The sequence below is a fragment of the Penicillium cataractarum genome, assembly GCF_028827025.1.
Source record: "Penicillium cataractarum strain IBT 29864 chromosome Unknown utg000009l, whole genome shotgun sequence".
In the NCBI taxonomy this organism is placed as follows: Eukaryota; Fungi; Ascomycota; class Eurotiomycetes; order Eurotiales; family Aspergillaceae; genus Penicillium; species Penicillium cataractarum.
The window spans coordinates 480471-499111 of record NW_026622745.1 but is presented as its reverse complement, the minus strand read 5'-3'; the positions used below and the strand labels follow the sequence as shown (position 1 = coordinate 499111).

General features: G+C 46.5%; 6 protein-coding genes across 6 annotated transcripts; 3 read left to right on the top strand and 3 right to left on the bottom strand.

Annotated features, from left to right (window-relative positions):
• Nucleotides 1-284: 284 nt before the first annotated feature.
• On the top strand, nucleotides 285-529 carry N7496_010839 (uncharacterized protein; the record flags this gene model as incomplete). The annotated part of the gene is made up of 2 exons (XM_056703752.1): nucleotides 285-309; nucleotides 363-529. The coding sequence occupies 2 exons, from the start codon at nucleotides 285-287 to the stop codon at nucleotides 527-529; spliced, it is 192 nt and encodes a 63-aa protein (XP_056549712.1).
• A 305-nt stretch (nucleotides 530-834) lies between these two features.
• N7496_010838 (uncharacterized protein) lies at nucleotides 835-1595 on the bottom strand (the record flags this gene model as incomplete). The annotated part of the gene is made up of 2 exons (XM_056703751.1): nucleotides 835-1142; nucleotides 1277-1595. The coding sequence occupies 2 exons, from the start codon at nucleotides 1593-1595 to the stop codon at nucleotides 835-837; spliced, it is 627 nt and encodes a 208-aa protein (XP_056549711.1).
• A 2110-nt stretch (nucleotides 1596-3705) lies between these two features.
• N7496_010837 (glycosyltransferase family 32 protein) lies at nucleotides 3706-4985 on the bottom strand (the record flags this gene model as incomplete). Its single annotated transcript, XM_056703750.1, has 4 exons — nucleotides 3706-3990; nucleotides 4050-4409; nucleotides 4467-4622; nucleotides 4707-4985. 4 exons carry the CDS (start codon nucleotides 4983-4985, stop codon nucleotides 3706-3708), a joined length of 1080 nt encoding a protein of 359 aa, XP_056549710.1.
• Nucleotides 4986-9590: 4605 nt separating this feature from the next.
• Nucleotides 9591-10337, bottom strand: derA (putative ER-associated proteolytic system protein Der1; the record flags this gene model as incomplete). The annotated part of the gene is made up of 1 exon (XM_056703749.1): nucleotides 9591-10337. The coding sequence occupies one exon, from the start codon at nucleotides 10335-10337 to the stop codon at nucleotides 9591-9593; it is 747 nt and encodes a 248-aa protein (XP_056549709.1).
• Nucleotides 10338-10850: 513 nt separating this feature from the next.
• Nucleotides 10851-11408, top strand: N7496_010835 (histone H3 family protein; the record flags this gene model as incomplete). The annotated part of the gene is made up of 2 exons (XM_056703748.1): nucleotides 10851-10992; nucleotides 11062-11408. The coding sequence occupies 2 exons, from the start codon at nucleotides 10851-10853 to the stop codon at nucleotides 11406-11408; spliced, it is 489 nt and encodes a 162-aa protein (XP_056549708.1).
• A 4048-nt stretch (nucleotides 11409-15456) lies between these two features.
• On the top strand, nucleotides 15457-16934 carry N7496_010834 (uncharacterized protein; the record flags this gene model as incomplete). The annotated part of the gene is made up of 3 exons (XM_056703747.1): nucleotides 15457-15573; nucleotides 15644-15769; nucleotides 15978-16934. The coding sequence occupies 3 exons, from the start codon at nucleotides 15457-15459 to the stop codon at nucleotides 16932-16934; spliced, it is 1200 nt and encodes a 399-aa protein (XP_056549707.1).
• Between the last annotated feature and the right edge of the window lie 1707 nt (nucleotides 16935-18641).

The following is an 18641-nucleotide window of genomic DNA, read 5'->3' as shown; positions in this document are numbered from 1 at the left end:
ATCGACAAGGAGGAACCTCTAATTCAAATGCAATTCTTTCCATTTTCTATCCCCAAGCTCTGCATAAATGAATAAACTAGCAATGCAGAACATCATGTGACACTCCCCCTCCTCGACCTATACTATCTCAACCTTCTCTCTCCACGCAACACTTACCCCACCCCGCCTTATCTAAAATAGACCATCATCAATAAACCTGTCTACACTCGGGAGCTCCATAGCCCCAGCTTTCTCCAAAGACAACACCCATCCTGAATACAAGCTACAAGCTACAAGCTCGCAAAATGCCCCACAGCAGTGATGCTCTACGTACAACCCAGACCTTCCCCATTAAACGAACGATGTACTAACACTCATTCTAGAACCCCCTCTAACCCCCGCCGAGCGGGAAATTATCAAGCCCTACGGTGGCTGGACCCAGTTCCTCATGTCATACGGCCTTAAGCCTTGGAATGGGGAGGATGCTGAGGAGGGCATGGGTATTCTCAAGGGTCTGGCTGCTATTGAGGTGGAAGCTGAGGCTAAGTGATAGACATGGCAGGATATGCCGAGTGCAGAGGCATGGAATCTGCGTGATCTGAGCTTTGGACTTGTCTGCCCCGTTAGCTCGTGAGGAATTCTACGGGTATGTCCTCGGCAATATCGAAGGAATTAATGCAATTGAGACACGATCAGAATATCAAAAACGCCCTTCCATACGCCGGTAACCTAAACCTCCTGAAACAGCTCGGTAACCCTTCTATCGAAGAACCAGCTCCGATATCCATACCCAAACGCCAAACAAAAGAAACAAATAACACCAAGAACCACCACATACCACCCTCAAATCACCATCTAAACACCAAGCGCCTTAACAGCCCTCTCCCAATAAGCCTTCCTGTCATCCGTAACAGTCGTCCCCACACAACCAGTAATATACCCCTGCCACCCAGCCTGATCACCCTTCTGCAACGCACTCCGCACATCAGCGGTACACTGCGTCGTCAGGAACCAAGCGCCCGAACCGAAATCGTAGACCTCGTTGTCGCGCAGGAGGTCTAGCAGGTCGGCCGGGGAGTTTTGGACGGAAGGCAGTTTGTCTGCGAGGGCGGGGATGGAGGAAGCGTATTTGGAGTTGTAGGTTGGTGATTGCATGTTTCGGGCTGGTCGTATGTTAGCTTGTTTCTTTCCTTTTCTTTTCTTTTTTCTTCATTGAGTATGTAATGTATATAGAAGAAGAACTTCATTTGAGTTGACATTGTAGGTTTAATTCCGGTTGAGGGGGGTTGATACTTACTTCCCTGCCCCGCAACACCGGGGAAATGATTCTTATTATACTTGAAATCCAAACTCTCAAAGGCCATCAGACTAATCACAGCGGCTTGTTCAGCCTTGCTGGTGACACCGTATTGATCGAAGGACTTGGCAATGTTTGTCGCGGCTGTTTTTGCGGTTGCGCATTCGCCGGCTGCGGGCGCGTCCTCGCAGGTGTTTGATGTTGGGGCGATGGTTAGGATTTGGGACTCGGTTATGCTTTCGGTTTTGAATTTGGTTTTGGTGAGCGGGTGGGCTGTTGTGAGGGTGAGGAGGAGGGTTAGGGGGGTTAGGAGGTGCATTTTGTTGATTTGATGGTGTTGATGGTACGGTGGTTTGTAGTCGATTTGTTGGTGAGTGGTGGTTTTGTTGTGTAGGTAGGGTGTTGAGTGGATGGTGTTTGTAGAAATAGATAGATGGAACAATGGATGAAGGACAATAAACTCGAAAGTGAAAGCGGTCTATTAGCAAATCTCGTTGTTTGTCGCTTTTACCGTTCTGTTCAATGAAGCAGGCAAATCACCACTTATATACCCTCCCTCCACACCGACCACCCCATAAAATGTGGTCCCCAAAACAAGGGCAAATACCCACACAGAACAACCCACCTCCGTAAGGAATCAAGAGCTCCAAAAACTCAGCCCCTGAGAAAAACCCACCCAGATCAAATGAAGGCGTCCTGCAGGGCGGGTTGATTGGACGTCCGTCATGGGGAATGCGGCTCGAACGCGAACTTGAATGCCGGACGGGGCTTCGCGGACGGTATGAATGCTACACGTCAAGCATTGGGCTACTGGGAAGGTAAAAGGTAAGGATGTCCACATTCAGGCCCGCACAGGAGCATATTCCCCAGCCTAACTATGGGCTGTGTCTATGGGCTGTGAAACCCCCGAAGTACAAGGCGTACCATTCTAATTTCGGATTTGTCAGTTCTAGAATCCATGAAACTCATGACAAGATCTGCGATCCAGTTAAACCTACGAAGATCTGTTGTAAAGCGGTAGATATAACTACACGTCAGGGAGTATTGCAGTCGATGTATGTGTTTGGCTTTTTATTGGTTAGTTAGAGTTGTAGGGAAGGTTTTAGGGGTCGCGTTTCAGGAACGCTGAAACTTGGAGATGGTGGGGAACTTGGCGGTTACCCTGGGCGAATCGAACCCCGTAAGGGTACTGTTGTAACCCTTAATTATTCTTGTACTGGTCTACTTAAGCGGGGTGATAGGTCGTTTGGTTTCTTGTCAGAAACTGATGCTGGTCCTATGGTGACTCTCGCCAAATTACTTTGTGGAATATTGACTGTATACTAGTCCAGGGTCACATCTAAGTGCATCTCGCATGAGATGGACAGGTAGAAGAGCCGTGCAGTTATACATCGAGTCATGATATCGGATGGAAGAGAAGGACTACCCTTGAGTATCCATTTATCAATTCTCTCAATCATCAAATCCTTAATTTTCACGACACAATCCAAATAGAATCCATACATCCCATCTACCACCCCACGAATGAGGGTATCTTACAACCAGACCAACCTTGCTAGAAAAGAGTCATACTAAAAAGAAGCTGTTTGAACTGATGATTGAATTTGATATTATTCAACAGAGATATATCCAATCCACAAATGTCCATATCCACGTCCGAGTGCAAATGCAAGTGCAAGCACAGCGCAAGTGCAGTCCGATCCACAAGATCCAAACGACACCTGATCAACCCGAGTGTATCACCCTTCTCCCTCCCAAGAAGAAAAATCTAGGTGTGGTTTAAAAATCGATAGCGAATAAATAGAGGGGAGGTAGAAGAGATGAATATGCTCGTCCAAGGCGACCGGTATAATCAGGATAATCGGGTATGGAGTGTTGAGACTCGGGATCGGACGCTGCACTTTGGATCGCGTTATGACCCATCCACTCTGGGTCACTCGCGGATAGCTGCACGTCCTCACTCCAGCAAGACAAGTCAGAAATCAGATTCCAAGCGAATCAAACACAAAAACCCAAGCTCCAGGTTCGAGCTTGCAATCCCGGATCCCGCCACGGGACAGCCAAGACAGGACACCATGCATGCGCTGCAAAAAGAACTCCCCATCAAAGTTGGGAAGTAAACGCGTCAACCTGCTCGAAAAAAACATCTCCAAACCATAATCACGGTTGAGATCCACTCCGAGCAGGCCGATAAAAGACAGAAACGAGAGTTATACAATGCATTGTATGTAATGCTGATATGATGCAGATCGTGATCAGGCCGTATCGATACAATAGACGGGTAAAAGTGGTAGATTGCGTCAGTCGGGTTGGTAGTCGCGCCATTGTAGACGTCAGGTCGGGGTGGTTGAGGGAGGCAAAAAAGAGAGATAGCTAAACAAAAATCGCACGCCAGCTGGGAATCAGAGTAGAGGAACGCCAAAGATAAATCAGTCGTCGCGGCGACCGAGCTCGTAAGAGGTCTCGGTGGCCCCGCCGATCTCTTCGTCCTCCTTGAAGCTCACACGGCGGAGCAGTGTGGGCATTATACGGCGAGCGCGACGCGTAGGAGAGGAGGAAAGCCGCGGGCTGATGATGGAAGGCACCTTGGTGTAGCGGTAACGGTACTTTGCACCGAGGAGCATGATTCGGCCGTATGTCCACCACAGGCAGATGCCGACAATACCTGCGAGGATGAAACCGCAGAAAGTGAGGAACACCCAATGTTGGCCCATCTAAGGAGAAAGTCAAATTAGTGAATGCAACGAACATCTCTAGCGGGGGACTGCCTTACCCAGAAAATCAAGTGCGCGTCCTTGCCATGCCAGCTGTTTCCAGTGTGGTGCGTGAAGAAACTCCACGAGAACTTGTTGTACTCGTCCTGCATCAGAATGCGCACGCGCCCAGATTCACTAGGCTTATCCTGCATATACTCCTTCCAGATGACCGACAAGAATAGCGGACCCGTCGAGTACATCACCGTAATGTAGGGCAGCACCCACTTGCGGTCGTACTGTTGCAGCAACTCAATCACACGGAGGAAGAATGGATGCTGAGGCACGGAACCCATCGCGTCGTTGGAGATACCAGTTGGCACGGTGCGACGAACCCAGGCGGGGTATGCGAGGAGCGGGTCCAAACGGCGGTTGCAGCCCTAGAAGTGTATGAGAATTGGCTCAATTTAGATAGGAAAAAGGATTGGGGAACGTACATCGTCCAGGTCAATATAAGTACCACCGTAATGCGCCAACACAAAGTAGCGAATTGAGTCTGCGCGCTGGATGGGGTACTTGTAGCCGTCAAAGGTGTCCAGGAACCAGGGGTATTCGGCGGCGATAAAGTCGCGAGACTTTTCATTAGTCCACAGCTGCGCAAGAGTTAGCGATACGGAATTCTCTGGTAGATCGAAGCTTCAATGCTCCTCCTGTGTGGGAGTTGGGTGTCCACGTACAATATACTCATAGTCCGGGTGCAAGTCAATGCAGCTCTGTTGGGCCTCACGCCACACCTCGGGAATCGTCTCGTTCTTGTAAGTCTGGTGAATGATCTTGGGAATGATTTGAGGCCTTGTCTCAATCAGACTGGAGTTGGGAGACGGCAGCTCCGCGCGGTGAATGGCATCTGCGGCCGCATCCTCCACTAGCAAGGAAAGCAGAGTCGAAACGCTGCGAACCAGAAGTGTGAGAATGAGCAGATTCACCAGGATGAAGATTAGGAGACCGCGCCGCATGGTGGGTGTATGTTGCGACGAGGTGTCGCGTTGTGAATTGGAGGTGAGAGAGGGCTTTTGTTGTCCGCGAGCGAGGATGCGACGTCGACAATTGAAGGGCGAGAGTACGTATTGTTCAATTGAATGTGTACACAGGGCAAGTTCGTCAAGTCGTGTCGTGTGAAGGACTCACGGGCCTCCGTGGGCCGTGGGGGGAGAAGGTCGATCTGGAGAAGCGATCTCCTCGGAGAAGGTCGTAAAGGGGAGTTTGTATTAGACCAGGGTTATGACCATGGAGAGCGTGTGAGTGCGCGCGTATATTTTCGGAGACGGGGGTGAGAAAGAGAAGACGGCGAGGGAGAGTCTCGAGTTGAGGTTGAGGTTGAGGTTGAGGTTAAGGTTGGGGGGGGGGGAGAAATAGTGCCGTCGGTTAGGGAGAGGATTGGAAGAGGAGAGGCAGAGAGAAGAGAGACCCCCAATAATTGAAAAAGGGTTTAGAGCCGAAAGGAAATCAATAAAAGAGAGGAACCAAAAAAGATACGAGAATAGGGGAGGATCATCGACGATAATAAGGAGCGACAGGTGGGGAAGGGGGCTAAAGCCAAAGAAGAAAGGAGCGAATGTTTGAAGGTTGAGGAGAGTTGAGTTGTGAGGAAGAGAGAAGGAACTGAGAGACAAGGTAATTTAGGGAAATACCAATACAGACCATCAGGGGGGCGAAAGGCAAAATGGTCAACGATGCTCCGTGATTGGTCGAAGCTCCACTCGGTTGCGTGGAAATGCGTGGTAAGTGGGGGAGGAGCTTACTTTCTTTTTCCCTTTTGACTTTTCTTTCTTACCAATGGTTAGAGAGAATTCGCGGAACCACAACTTCAAGAATCGATGATGATACTATCTACATTTCCAAAGTGTGTACCTATACCCAGAACCTTGGCCAGACTACGATAACTGTTTTGTACTCGACTGCGCAGAGGCTGAGCTGTGTGGCTGTGGCAGATTACCTCAAACTGTACCTCTCTGATTGGTGGGCTGACCAGTCCGGTGGGGCAAACTCCAGACCGTTGTATTCAACGTGTAATTCGCCGTAAGGGACGGTGGTAAATGGTATTGACTATCGAGCAGGTCTGGTTCACTTCTAATGTGGTGGCCAGATTACGCAGGCCTATCCAAACGGGACATGAGTTACTTGGCTGCCTTGCGCCCCCAAATGCCCAAACCGGGCAGTGCATGTGGCGCTCAACGGGAGCTAACCAGGGAAGGAGTTATCTTTAGCGAACAACACGTACATGATCCTCGGCAATGAGAATTGATATCTTTGATGATAGTAGTCGACTATCATGACGGAGGATATTCCATAAATATCATCTACATCTTGCAGCCTGCAGGAGGCCTCATATACTTTGATGACTGGTATTTACGTGCAGCAGGCACGACATTTCTTAGCTAGTGGCCACAGTATCACTATTTTTACCATGGGTCCTCTATCCTCCAGACAATGAACAATCAACGATTCAACAATAAACTCCACGCCTGTTCAAATCTCTAGCCCACCCCTCTAGACCTCATGAGGCAACTGATGCCTGAGGTTGAGATGCTTGGCTACGCCCCGAGGTTCCTAACGTGTGCCAGATCCCTTTATTCCTTGGTACCAGAGCCACAGCGAATCCACCTGGACTAGGCAGTTGGCTTAAAGAATTTTTCCTATTATTCAACTTACCCTTGAAAGAGATTTTCCCTCGGTTGTGCATAAGCGGAAGTCGGGGATCGGAGTTCTCGAATGCCTACCAGGACCACCACAACGGAGAATCCGTCCATATCGGCGTCTTTCAGCCCGTTCCCGGTGTGGCGGTCCCCAAGTTGACTGCTCCGAGACTATGCGACCGGCCACCGTTGCGGGATTGCGTCAAGGGTTCGCCGATAAGCCTATAGTGCTGGCCCGGTGACATTTGCATACTTTGGAGAGTACTGCAGAAGTATGGAGAGTAGGAAGTTTATGTGAGATTATGCTGTAGGTGAGGCTGTGAGCAGGCTAATTCAACGCAAAGATTACCTAAAGAGGTAGTCTGTTCGGCCGAACGGTCTCGTTGATTTAAGATTGATTTATTTCCTTGTCAGCCAATAATACGGTCGCTCCTCGGTCTAGGGGTCGTGTATTTATCCGTTGATGCACTCTAGTCTACCGAATTATTTGCATACACCGGTGGTTATTGAAATTAAATACGCACGGTGCAAGGAGGTTGATCGAACCCTCAATAAACACCATCCATACGAGTATAGGCGCGTAATTAAGCCCGCTTAACTAATAATCTACAGTGTTACTTGCCCGAAACTAGCAAATCTCCATACAGTAAACCTCCGTACCCACTCCACTACGGCCGTACTCGTATCCTCGTATCCACCGTACGCCGTAAAAAATCCTCCTCCATCTTTTTTTCCCTTCTCCAACGCGTCGTCACGGGCCAACCAGTCTAACTAAACTAGGTATAGTATGTCTAATCGTTCCCCTGTTTCATCCCCACAGGCCCCAGGAGCGCGAATAGTGAACACTACTAACTGGGCAAGTGCTGGTCCGTCCCAAGACTTGAAGACTCCGTGGTTAAACTAAGTTAACTACATAACACTAACGACCGAGGGGAAAGTTGAATACTGCCAAGTGGAGGAGGGTTCTTGGGTTTCGCTTTGCGCTCCACTTCCGGCGTGCGAGTGCGAGTGCGAAAAATGTATGTGAAAAAACTATGGAGGAAAAGTTTGGCGCTGGTGCTAGCCATGGTTCGGTGAACGGTTAGGCTTGGTTTTTGCTCCGCGGGGATTTTGCGATGGCGACGGTTACAGGATGCGATTTGGGTGGGAAGTTGGAACTACAGTATATAGGAATAGTGGTAGCTCGATCTCTGGTATTTAGTGAAGATACTGATGAGTTTGAATTGAGAGGTTAAGCTATATCATGATTCAAGATTCCAGGTCTCGGTGATACCAGCATCCATCTTGTAGTCTAATATCCTATTCCTGAAACATACCATGTTCAACATCAATCCCACCAGTCCTAGGTAACCACCTCGATCGGCAAAACCACTCTCAAGCATCTATGATCTACCCCATAAATCAAGTTCCAAGTTCCCGTTCACCTCAACAATTTCCCTCCAAAACTCGGTTCTCTCCAGACTCACTCCAGATTCCTACCCTTTCCAACCAAGATCGGCGCTTAGATCGCGATCAATGACGTGAGTGGACTGCGCTTCCTACTGTACTAGTTAAGTAGGAACCCGCCAGGAGAAATGTCGCTAGATTCGCTACCATTAAGTTTTAACTATGTAATAGCTACCAGCTTGCGGAAGTATACCTCCGCATCGTTGATGGATGGTTCGGTTCATACCTTAGACCTTGGTTTATGTAGGACTGTATTAGTTATCTTGTTTTACTTGTTGTATTAAATTTATTATGACGGTGTCGTATCCACTACGACGATAAACCCCACGTTTCCCTCCGTCAAGCCCCCCCGACGACGTGGCGTTGGCAGACCCTGTTTAGACACAGTTTTCGTCGTCGCACGGTGCTTTCGCTGATATCATATCACCGGCGTGTCGCGCCTCTTTAGGACATCGCTGTATCTCCAGCTGATTATGATTAGCTAGATACTGCTATCACAACAGGCGCATTATAATTCGAATAGAATCTGTCCTGCAGTACAGTACCGGTGTACTGCTGGCATTAACGAAAAGTCTTGGTTATTCAGGAGTACTTCCCGACCAATAGGGTTGTGTATCAGCGTAGAGTGATCAGATAAGGGAATGCGAGTGGTTGGTTTTACTATCGGTGGTCTTGGCTGGTGTCCGGATTAGGGCGGACGCTGCTGTCAGGGCTGCAGGTGGCCTTGTGGGCTATGGGTATGATGTGATGTGATATGATATCCGAGGGAGGCTGTGCTACAGTTTATTAGAACGAGTGTGGTATAGAATACGAAGTATTGAGAGAAGTAATACGGTTGCCTGAGAGTAAGTGTATGGAAGGAGGGTGTTTCACTGGACGGTGGATTGAGGTCTTATCCGTGTATACAGTTAATCGTTGCACATTTAGTGCTTATGATAAGTCTAAAATTGCACTTGGCTAATCATATCTGCTCTTGAACCATTCTGATTCCAGAGTCTTTCTCGATTGACGAGTATTAATCGGGACTTTCAAGGCTATGGGATTTCTGAAGGTAGCAGTATCTATTCCACCTATCTTGAGAGATTATTCTAGTGAGTGCTTCTGTTTTATGAGATAACGAGTGAATGAGTTAAAGCTAATAGGGTATCTTCGCTATGATCAACTTGAAATAAACATGCATATTTTCCAACAATTCCACCTACCACCCTCTGTCCTTCTCCACCATGTCTTGTCATCAAACCAGTAGGTTGCACGTGTATAGGGACCAGCCCTTGCACTTGAGCAACCGCGCCATCCGAACCAAGTTAGGGGCTCAATCCATGCCATGCCATGCCTTGGGATACGCCAGCGTCCCAGAACCAAACTCTGCTCCGACCAAATCCAATACCAATATCCACAGTGATGCTGACAACGATGTTGAGCCGACCACGTTCAGCCTTCTTCAACATATACAAAACCGATCAAATGTTCTTTGCATACTCAACGAACCTCCGGCGCAGCAGCAGCCGCAAAGTCCGGATTCACATCGATAGCATCCGTCGGACGCTCCCTTGCCGGACCAGTCTCAAACAGTCTCCGCCACCACATGGGCGGATCCAATGGCCGATGACCACCATGCAAAGTCGGGTAGACATCATTAAAGAAATACCAGACATGGCCAACCGCCACACCGAGCATTTCATCCTTGGGCACCGTCTGGTACACAATCAAACTAAACGCCATAAGCACCCACGGCAGATACGGCGCGGGAAAGACCAACAACCCCAGGAAACTCAACCGGGTATCCGGATTCCGCCGCGCCCAGATATACACAAGACTCGAGCTCAACGCCGTTCCCAAGAAGGGCAGCGAGAGAAAGGGTGAAATAATCAGGAGTGTGCTCGTTGCGTAGAAAATGAGCCAGGCGAAATGCGCGGGGGACCGGCCGGATGATTCTTCTAGGAGTCGCGAGTATCGTTGGAGAAAGAACACGTGGAAGATGAGGTCGAGGTTTAGTTTGCCAAAGTAGAGGAATGTGGTTAGGAGGCGCCAGTATTGGGATTTGGCGTAGACGGCGCGGAAGCTGTAGAAGAGTTGGAATTCGGTCACGATGTGACAATGCACGAGGACGGAGGTTGCCACGGTGGCTACTGTCCACCATCGTGTGACGGGGGGCATTTCGTAGAACCATTGTTCGAGGGGGAATTGTTGGCCTATTTGGCCATTGTTTCCCCAGAGGTCAGCCATGATGAGTCTCGGTGCAAGACGGGAGATGTCTGAGAGAAAGTAAAGGTGGGATGGAAGTACGAAGGGGAAAGACCAGATTGACGATAGTTCCAGCTCCATCGATAAGCCGATAACCATCTTATCAATTACCACGTGACTGACGCGTCCGAACACCAAAAATCACGGGGCTGGACGCTAAAGACGAATGGGTTCATATTGGCCCAGCCCCCTCCATTTACCTTTGTTCACTTTTCTCTCTCCTCTGCTACACCCCGCGCTTGCTTAGAGCTGCTACTGTCGAGATAATCTCTTCCCTGCCTCATACCCACCACCCCCTCCAGCTCCGGCTCCCGTTGTACTACTCCGGCAACTCTCCTGCAAGGGCGACAACCCTCGACGCGCGCGCGGATATCCTGCAGGGAAAAAAGAACCCGCAGTCCTCGACCACATTGAGCTCAATTGATCGTGACAAACTTGACGCGCATTGCAGAACCTCACGACTACGGAGTACACCTCTCTCAATCCTCAATCACAATGGCGCCAACTCCCAAGGCAAGAAAGACCACAGCCGCAAAACCAGCCGCAGCAGCACCCGGCCCAGCCAGCGCAGCCCGCAAGACCAAATCCACAGCCGCAGGAAAGCGACCTGCCGGAAAACGTACTTCAAATGTACAACGTACGTCTCGCCCTTGACTTCGTTCCAAAGCCCTCTCCAAGAGTCCCTATCTAACATCCACAACTACAGCCGGCGACCCAACACCAACCGGTAAAAAACGCCGCTACAAACCCGGCACAGTCGCCCTCAAAGAAATCCGCCGCTACCAACGCTCCTATGACCTCCTCATCGCAAAACTCCCCTTCGCCAGATTAGTCCGCGAAGTCGCCCTCGATCTCCTCCCCGCTGAAGTCGGCGCCGAATTGCGCTGGCAGTCTCACGCTATCCAGGCTCTGCAAGAAGCTGCGGAGGCGTTTATGGTGCATTTATTCGAGGATACGAATTTGTGTGCTATTCATGCGAAGCGTGTTACGATTATGCAGAAGGATATTCAGCTTGCGAGGAGGATTCGTGGTGTTTGGGGCGGTCTTGGTTGAAAAAGAAGAGGAAGAGAAAGTGTGTGTGCAATGCCCGCTTGTTGGGGGTGTTCTTTTTTCACCTTCCCTCGCTGCCCTTCGCGCGAGGATTCGTTTGCGGGTTTAATCTTAATCGGGGGGTTTTCTTTGTTTTGCTGCGACGGCTACCTGGATCTCCTCTGTTTGAGGGGGTTGCTACTGGCCCAACTGTGATGGCGTATTATGGGTATGGAGTATTCAAGGCGGTGTTACTTGTCTTTTTGGTGGGATTTTTTCTGTTTCTGTTTCTGTTTCTCATTCCTGGTCCTGAATACTTGGATCTTTCTGATTATACCACGGTTGTTGTACATTAGCATGGATGTGGGGTGTTATTGTTTACCTTTATAGGTAGTGCTGCAAATGAGGAGTGCTGGAAGAGTGTCGTCGGGTTGACGCTCAGTTCAAGGGATCTTGTTTACGAATCTGCGTATTACTATATATCGATCTTATCCGATGAATCTCGAGAGCTGTGTATCAAGTCCAGAATGCTATCTTGATGATCTGTTTCTTGAAGTTTCAAGATGCCTATTGCGTCCATTGTCTAGGATATCTCATTTGGACGAGCAAATTGCGCAGAGAAATAGAACATGAGCCGTCATTGTGGTGAAGTAATATATACGTCCTAATGTTAACATTAGAATATAAGGACCCAAACGCCGAAAATAACAGCTCCTAGCGCCAGAAACAGCCGCATATCCATATTAATACTTTAGTCTGTTTACCTACTATCATGTTAATAACATAGCACGTGAATAGATATAATAAGTACGAAGATTTCTTTAAAGAATTCAATAAACCCATAAGGTTGCTCCTACTTTTACCTTCAACTCTAGATCCTTTAACTTAACGTAATTCCCAGTCGACCCGCGCACCCGGTCGACCCGCGCACCCTCAAACACATAGTGAATGCGATAGATTACGAGTTTATATCTCAACAACTATATAGTATTATTATTTGGGTATTAGTACATAGGCTTTTATTAGCATATAAAACAATATTTCTGAGTTTTAAGCTGCTTAAAAAATTATTTCATTGCTTTACCATACAATACGGCGCAATTTTGACAAAAGGAACATAAATATATATATCTCGTTCATTACTTCAACTGACCTTCCAATACTTCCTTAGTAAGCTAGAAACTATATCAAGATTATATAATTTTAATATCTGATTGTAAATAGATATGGTTGTTGAGATATAAACTCGTAATTTATCGCATGTACTTTGTGTTTGAGGGTGCGTGGGTCGACTGGGAATTACGTTATAGATCATTATCGCCCTACAGCCATCGATATCTCGTTCTTGAAGTAAACATATGAAACCTGGGCTATATACTCAAGTTGATAGTTAGCTTGTAGTTATAGGCCTAGGTCTTACCTGTTTAGGGATAACGTAAGTTCACCCCTAACATGGAAAATGTAGCGGATAGTGTTATATCCTATTATTAACAAAAGCACCGTCGTTAAGGCGTACTAGAATATCTCCTTCTTACCCCGCAGTGGCAGTGGATCAGAAAATGATATATTATAATCATGTATAGGACTAACCCCTTTACTTTATGTATGCCCTTATCCTTCTATCTTTTAGGATATTGGGATGGTCGCTGCTGAAGCTGGAAGCGTTCTTTACCTGTGGCGATTGGAAATGAGAGAGCAAAGGCTGCAGCTTTGGAAAGATTCCGGCTCATCATGGGGTGAATGAAGGGTATTTAACAAAGGTAGAGGTAACTAGGGGATTGGACTTTCCATGCCGATTTCTATAAACCATACTCGTTTGTCGAAGATCGAACACCGAGAAATGACTCTGTGAATATGCGGATTTTTTCATACAACAGAGATCTGTGAAGAGCCTCGTTAGATTACCCTCTGTAGTTAGATCAGATCCCACGTTGGCTGTGAATATGGAGAGTAAAATTCAAAGGTATTGTAAGCAAGGTAAGATTTCAGAACTCTTCAGCTTGGAAATGCTACGACTGTACCGGGGTACACAGGTCATGTCGATCTTTGAGATAAAAGCGGGGAAAGTAGCACTCCTAATATATATAAATTAATATACTATAATTAACACAGATCGTGATGCTACTCCTGATCTGGTCTAGTAGATCTTAGTGTTGGGTTCCTGAAATCCATTTGAAAACCGTACGTGGTACTATAACTATGGTTGCGAGCCATTATTTCTTAAAATAGACTTCCTGGAATTTAATAGTGGTTGAAAGAGACTAAATACGCCCTACTTCAGATAAATTATTGATTGTCTTGTATTATAATAAACGTATAGTAATTTCAAGATTATTGTTCAATAATGCCTATAGAGTTAGTTGTACGTTGTGGCCGGCTTCGATGTTATAGCAGTGAGAACTGAGCAAACACAAGATGGGACATAACGCTATTCTATCGAAGAATGCCCCCCGTAGAACCATATTACCTATCACTTTAGCTATGGCAAGGCCTCTATGTTAAATCAGTGGCTAGTACTTTAAAGTTGAAGAGGAGGAAAGAAAACAAATAAGAAGCTTTGGATACCCAGTTCTTTAGTTTTGCTGATCTCTCACGGCCCCACAGGATCGGCCCATCCTTGACTAATAATTAGACGGCTGTTTGTCCTATACAATCGATGAGCCGCCATTCTCCACATTTTCCGGGTTGGCCCAAAAGCATCCGCAAGTGTAGGATATTATCTCTAAGCACATCATTGGTAATGAGTCATCAACCCTCTGACACGTAACTGTCTCTTTCGTCTGCGGGATGGGTGAACCAATCACCAAGACAAATGACCACTGAGGTAAGATATTGATTAGAGGGCACATTGATCCGAAATATTTACTCTTGTCTGTGTACAGTATGACAGCAACCTTTCAGCCAGTCTACTAACCAAATTACTAACCCACAGGGATCCCTATGATATTGACAGCTGAGAGGACATATACAGTAAGGATTCATGTATGGGCTCGAAGGAGACAGAGCATATGTATATCAGAACCGCATTGATAGATCAGCTTTAGTTGCCCTTTCGGCTTTGCCGCCGGGCGTTAATGAATTGTGTGTGTGTGTGTATGACAGCAACCCCGTTTGGAACTCCGCGGAGTTGGGAATATGACGTTCATGTCACAATGTCATGCATCAAGGTACCGGACACGGAGAAATCCCGCGATGATAACTATTATAGACGATTTGAAGGCACACGCTTTGGCGCTTTGACCAGCTATAATTTGCCAAATCTAGAAAATCTTCAAAGATAGTTTCGGAGAGATATCCATAGCTGATGAAAGGGGTTGTCAGTGCAACAGGGTGCTCTGTTGCCCCTGGTTCCTCAGGTACTGACCTTTCGGAGCACATACTTGTTGAAAAAGCAGGAAAGTAGCCTTTCAGCTGCCCCGAGCTGCTTTCGAGTATGCTTTGCGTGGTCCTAGCTAGCTCATTGTCGATATTTTGGTTGTCGCATTTGGCGTGTTCGAATATCATGTTTTTGAGGTACCAAAGTTCGTCTTTCAAACACCCCACTTCAGATAGCAGGGTATCGTACTTTATTTTAACTTTACAGTAACTCCCCACTCAATTTGAGTAAGACCCTCCGAGTGGGGCCTCCAAAATTTGATAGAGCAGCGGCCAGAAACTTTACGCAGTGAATGCAAAATCTTGCACCGACGATGACGGGAATCTGTTGAAGGATGAGGCCAACGAACAGTTTAAATACTTCGTGGTTGCCTATACTCTCCCTCCGTTTTTGGCAGTGGTAGTTTCTGGAGTAACCGATTTAGTATAGCACACCCAGACAATCATCTACAAGAATTATCTAGAGGCCTTAACCATATTTACACTCAGCCGAAATAACGCATTAGGATTACAAAGTCACGTGCAGCTAATATTCACCGCTGGAACCAGGGAACTATCAGAACGGCGCGGCAGTCATGATGACGCAACCTCCGTTTAATTTTCTAATCCAAACCTCATTAACGCTACAGTAACCAATGTGTATTCATTTAGCGGTCTATATACCCCCCCCCGACATTATCATCCATTTTGTGGAGCTATGTCGGCTATCAAACCCCCGGGCGAGCACAAACAGCAGCTAGGAGGGCTGGGTGGCGATATTATGAGATATTGCTCGACAGATGAAGAGACAATTCTTTGTTCTGATAGCATTGAGGTTAGTTTCACATCTGGCTGTCACAAGTTACATGGTAAGCAAGGCCATAACCAGCGTTTACTCTATCTAGACTATTGATATTCTGCTCGAACGACTCCGTGCATGGAAGCACGTATGTGAATATCTCTGCTCTTATGTTTCTGCAACCGCGAAAGCGCAGAAATCTCAGTCGCTAGAATTTGAAACGATTTTGAAGGTTAGTGTATACCCATCAATAAGCAAAGAACGACTGAACTGATTTCCCAGGCTTAGAGCGTGAAATTTCCCCTTAAGTAAGGTCATCATTTTAAATCAAGCACAGACGGGGTTGCTGGACTTTTCGAAAATATATACACTAACACTAATGTGAGATCCCTCGATTGCATCATGCGGTGAAATTTATATGAATTGACAGTTTTCTCTAGGAAATGGTAAAAGTGTATTCTGTGGCTCAAGGAAACTTGAATGACAGCGTACTGCCTATGCTGGAGCGTCTCCTTAAAGAAATAAAATCTGAAGCGAAGCAATTAAAGGCTCACAGATCCAACGGGCCACACCTGATCGAAAAAGCATGGCGCGCAACACAGAAACATATTATTCTCTTGGCTAAGAGCACTAGGTCTTATGATGCTGGCACCAAACATAAGATTGAGCAGTCCCATGATCCCTACCTCCTTCGCCAGGGCGTCGATAGTCGATTACATGAGCAAGCAATGAAAGAAATGAATGATCAACAAGAAAACCAAGAGATTCAAGAATCGTTCCTATGGTTCGAAATGCATATCTTGCAAACAGTGCAGTGTGTTTTAGCGAAATTCTTCCAATTTATGGGTGGCCAGCTCGATCATCTACATGCAATGTACGGTGATATCCTCGGTACTGCACAACTTATCCGCCCGGATCTGGAATGGCTCAAATTTGTGGAGCGGAAAAACGCGTCACCACTGAATCCTGAAGCTCTGGAGAGGTCATCAGTATATACGACGTTTCCAAATAAAGACCACCGAGCAACGAAACCAATTATTGAGGGCAATTTAATATGCCAATCACATGGTATAAATGAGGATGGCTATTATGTGGTTACACGAGCAGGCTACTTATATGGGTTCGGCCGTGAAAATAACCTTAACCAACGACTTGCTCCGAATTTATCCCTATACTTACCGAACTGCTCGATCGGTTCGGTGGATGATGTGGAATTCAATGTTCGAGGCGTGGATCTTTCCAGCAGGAACCCCGTGAACCCGTTTTATACCACATATGAGTTCATCTTTAAAGCTCAAAGTGCTGATGAGGCCGAAAAATGGCATTCTGCCATGGATGAAGCTATTCGGCAGACGACATTATTTTTGTCAGCGCCTAGAGATGCAGAAGTGGCTTGATTAAGAGCAACGCAGCGAATAATTCCGACAGGCTGTTGTTGTATTGGTCGTTGAGAGGGCCGGGTCCCAAACCCAACAACTACATCTTGAATTGAATAAACTAATTCAAGACCTAGCACCGCCGGGATCAGCTATCGAAAGAAAGCAAGTACGGGCATGTCAAACTCAATCATATTCAATCATAATATCAGTTCCACAGTAGTGATCGGGTATACCGTGTTAGTTTCTCCAGAAGCTACAGTACCATCATTGAATGAGGGAGGTTATGGGCAATCTCCACGTATTGAAATTCATCGCTAGATACTTCAGCAAATTCCTATCATCATTTCGCACAAGATTCTGCATTCCCTGCACCGCGTTTTCGGGCTACCTCTCCATAGAATTTCCTTGGCCCAACCCCAAGGGGCCACTCATATTAAGTGGGGGTAAAAGCTAGACCAATACTGTATTAACCGTAGCGGACAAAGTCTTCTCACAATAATGGCATCCATCGTAGTACAGTATGGATGAATGCATGCATGATTCCATTTACGCTGACCCCTCGCGAGTTAGATCCCAGATTAGGTGATGTATAAATATTGTGGCAGCCGTTGAAGAGGTTTTTTTTATGTACCTTACTAAGCAGACGCCAGGAAGTGTTGGGAAATCAAGAAAAGAATCCGCGTTCAGGTCTTGGCATTTACCTTAAATCAGAGAAATGCCTTCTTTAGGGAGGAAGCCTACAGTGGCAACTGTACCATCTACATTCTTGCTTTTGATCATATAGCTTAGTCTCTCATGTTCTCTGATTAATCCCTGTTCTAGGTAAGGAACGAGCCTTATAGGGAGTATCTACTAGCTCTGTTTAATTATTTAACTATTAACTATTTAGTTAGCCTTACTAATTATTATTTCTATTCGAACTAATCTACAGACTTAATTTATCACGGTAAATATCCTCGCCTAAAGACTATTATAAGTTACTAATATATTATATAGATCTAAATTATAGTAATCTATCTTAGAAAGATAGCTACTTTATCTTATCCTCTTCTCCATCCGTAGGACAACCTAGTTATATAGAAGCGCGTAAAAAGAGGATAAAAATCCCTAAAAAGCACGAGGCTCTAAGAAATTATTGGCTGATACCTCTATATCCTAGATACTCTCGAGCGCCTTTTCCGGTGCACACTTACTACCCATTCCATCTCGAGCGATTGAATTTATCGAAGTATACCGATGGTAGCTATACTATTCTAGCAAGTGCGGTGGTCTTTCACCGAAAGTGGCCACGACGAGTGTCTACGCTCGACTTATATACATAAATATATAATGTATGCACTTAATGTAACCAATTTACTTGGCTTCGTAGGCCAATAAATATCATGGAGAGCTTATAAGCGGTCTTAGGTGATAAAGTATCGACACTTAGGCGTGTGTATAGTCCAGAAACAACCATCTGTAGTATAGTTTAGAGTATAGTCCCTCCTTCAGGGAAAGAGTAGGAGTATCGACCCGAAGTCTCGTGATGCCACTCTATACTAGATTATCTTAGTGGTTATATCCCTTACGACTACTAGTCTGGCGGGAGGAGCGAGAATAAGCTAGGCGTCGGATCAAGCGCTACGTTAAGCTAAAACCTAAGGCGTAATAGTCGGTAGGGGATAGAATGGAAGAAAGAGGCCGGCGAAGAGTGCAAAATAGAGGAGTTAAAGGGAGAGAGATTGA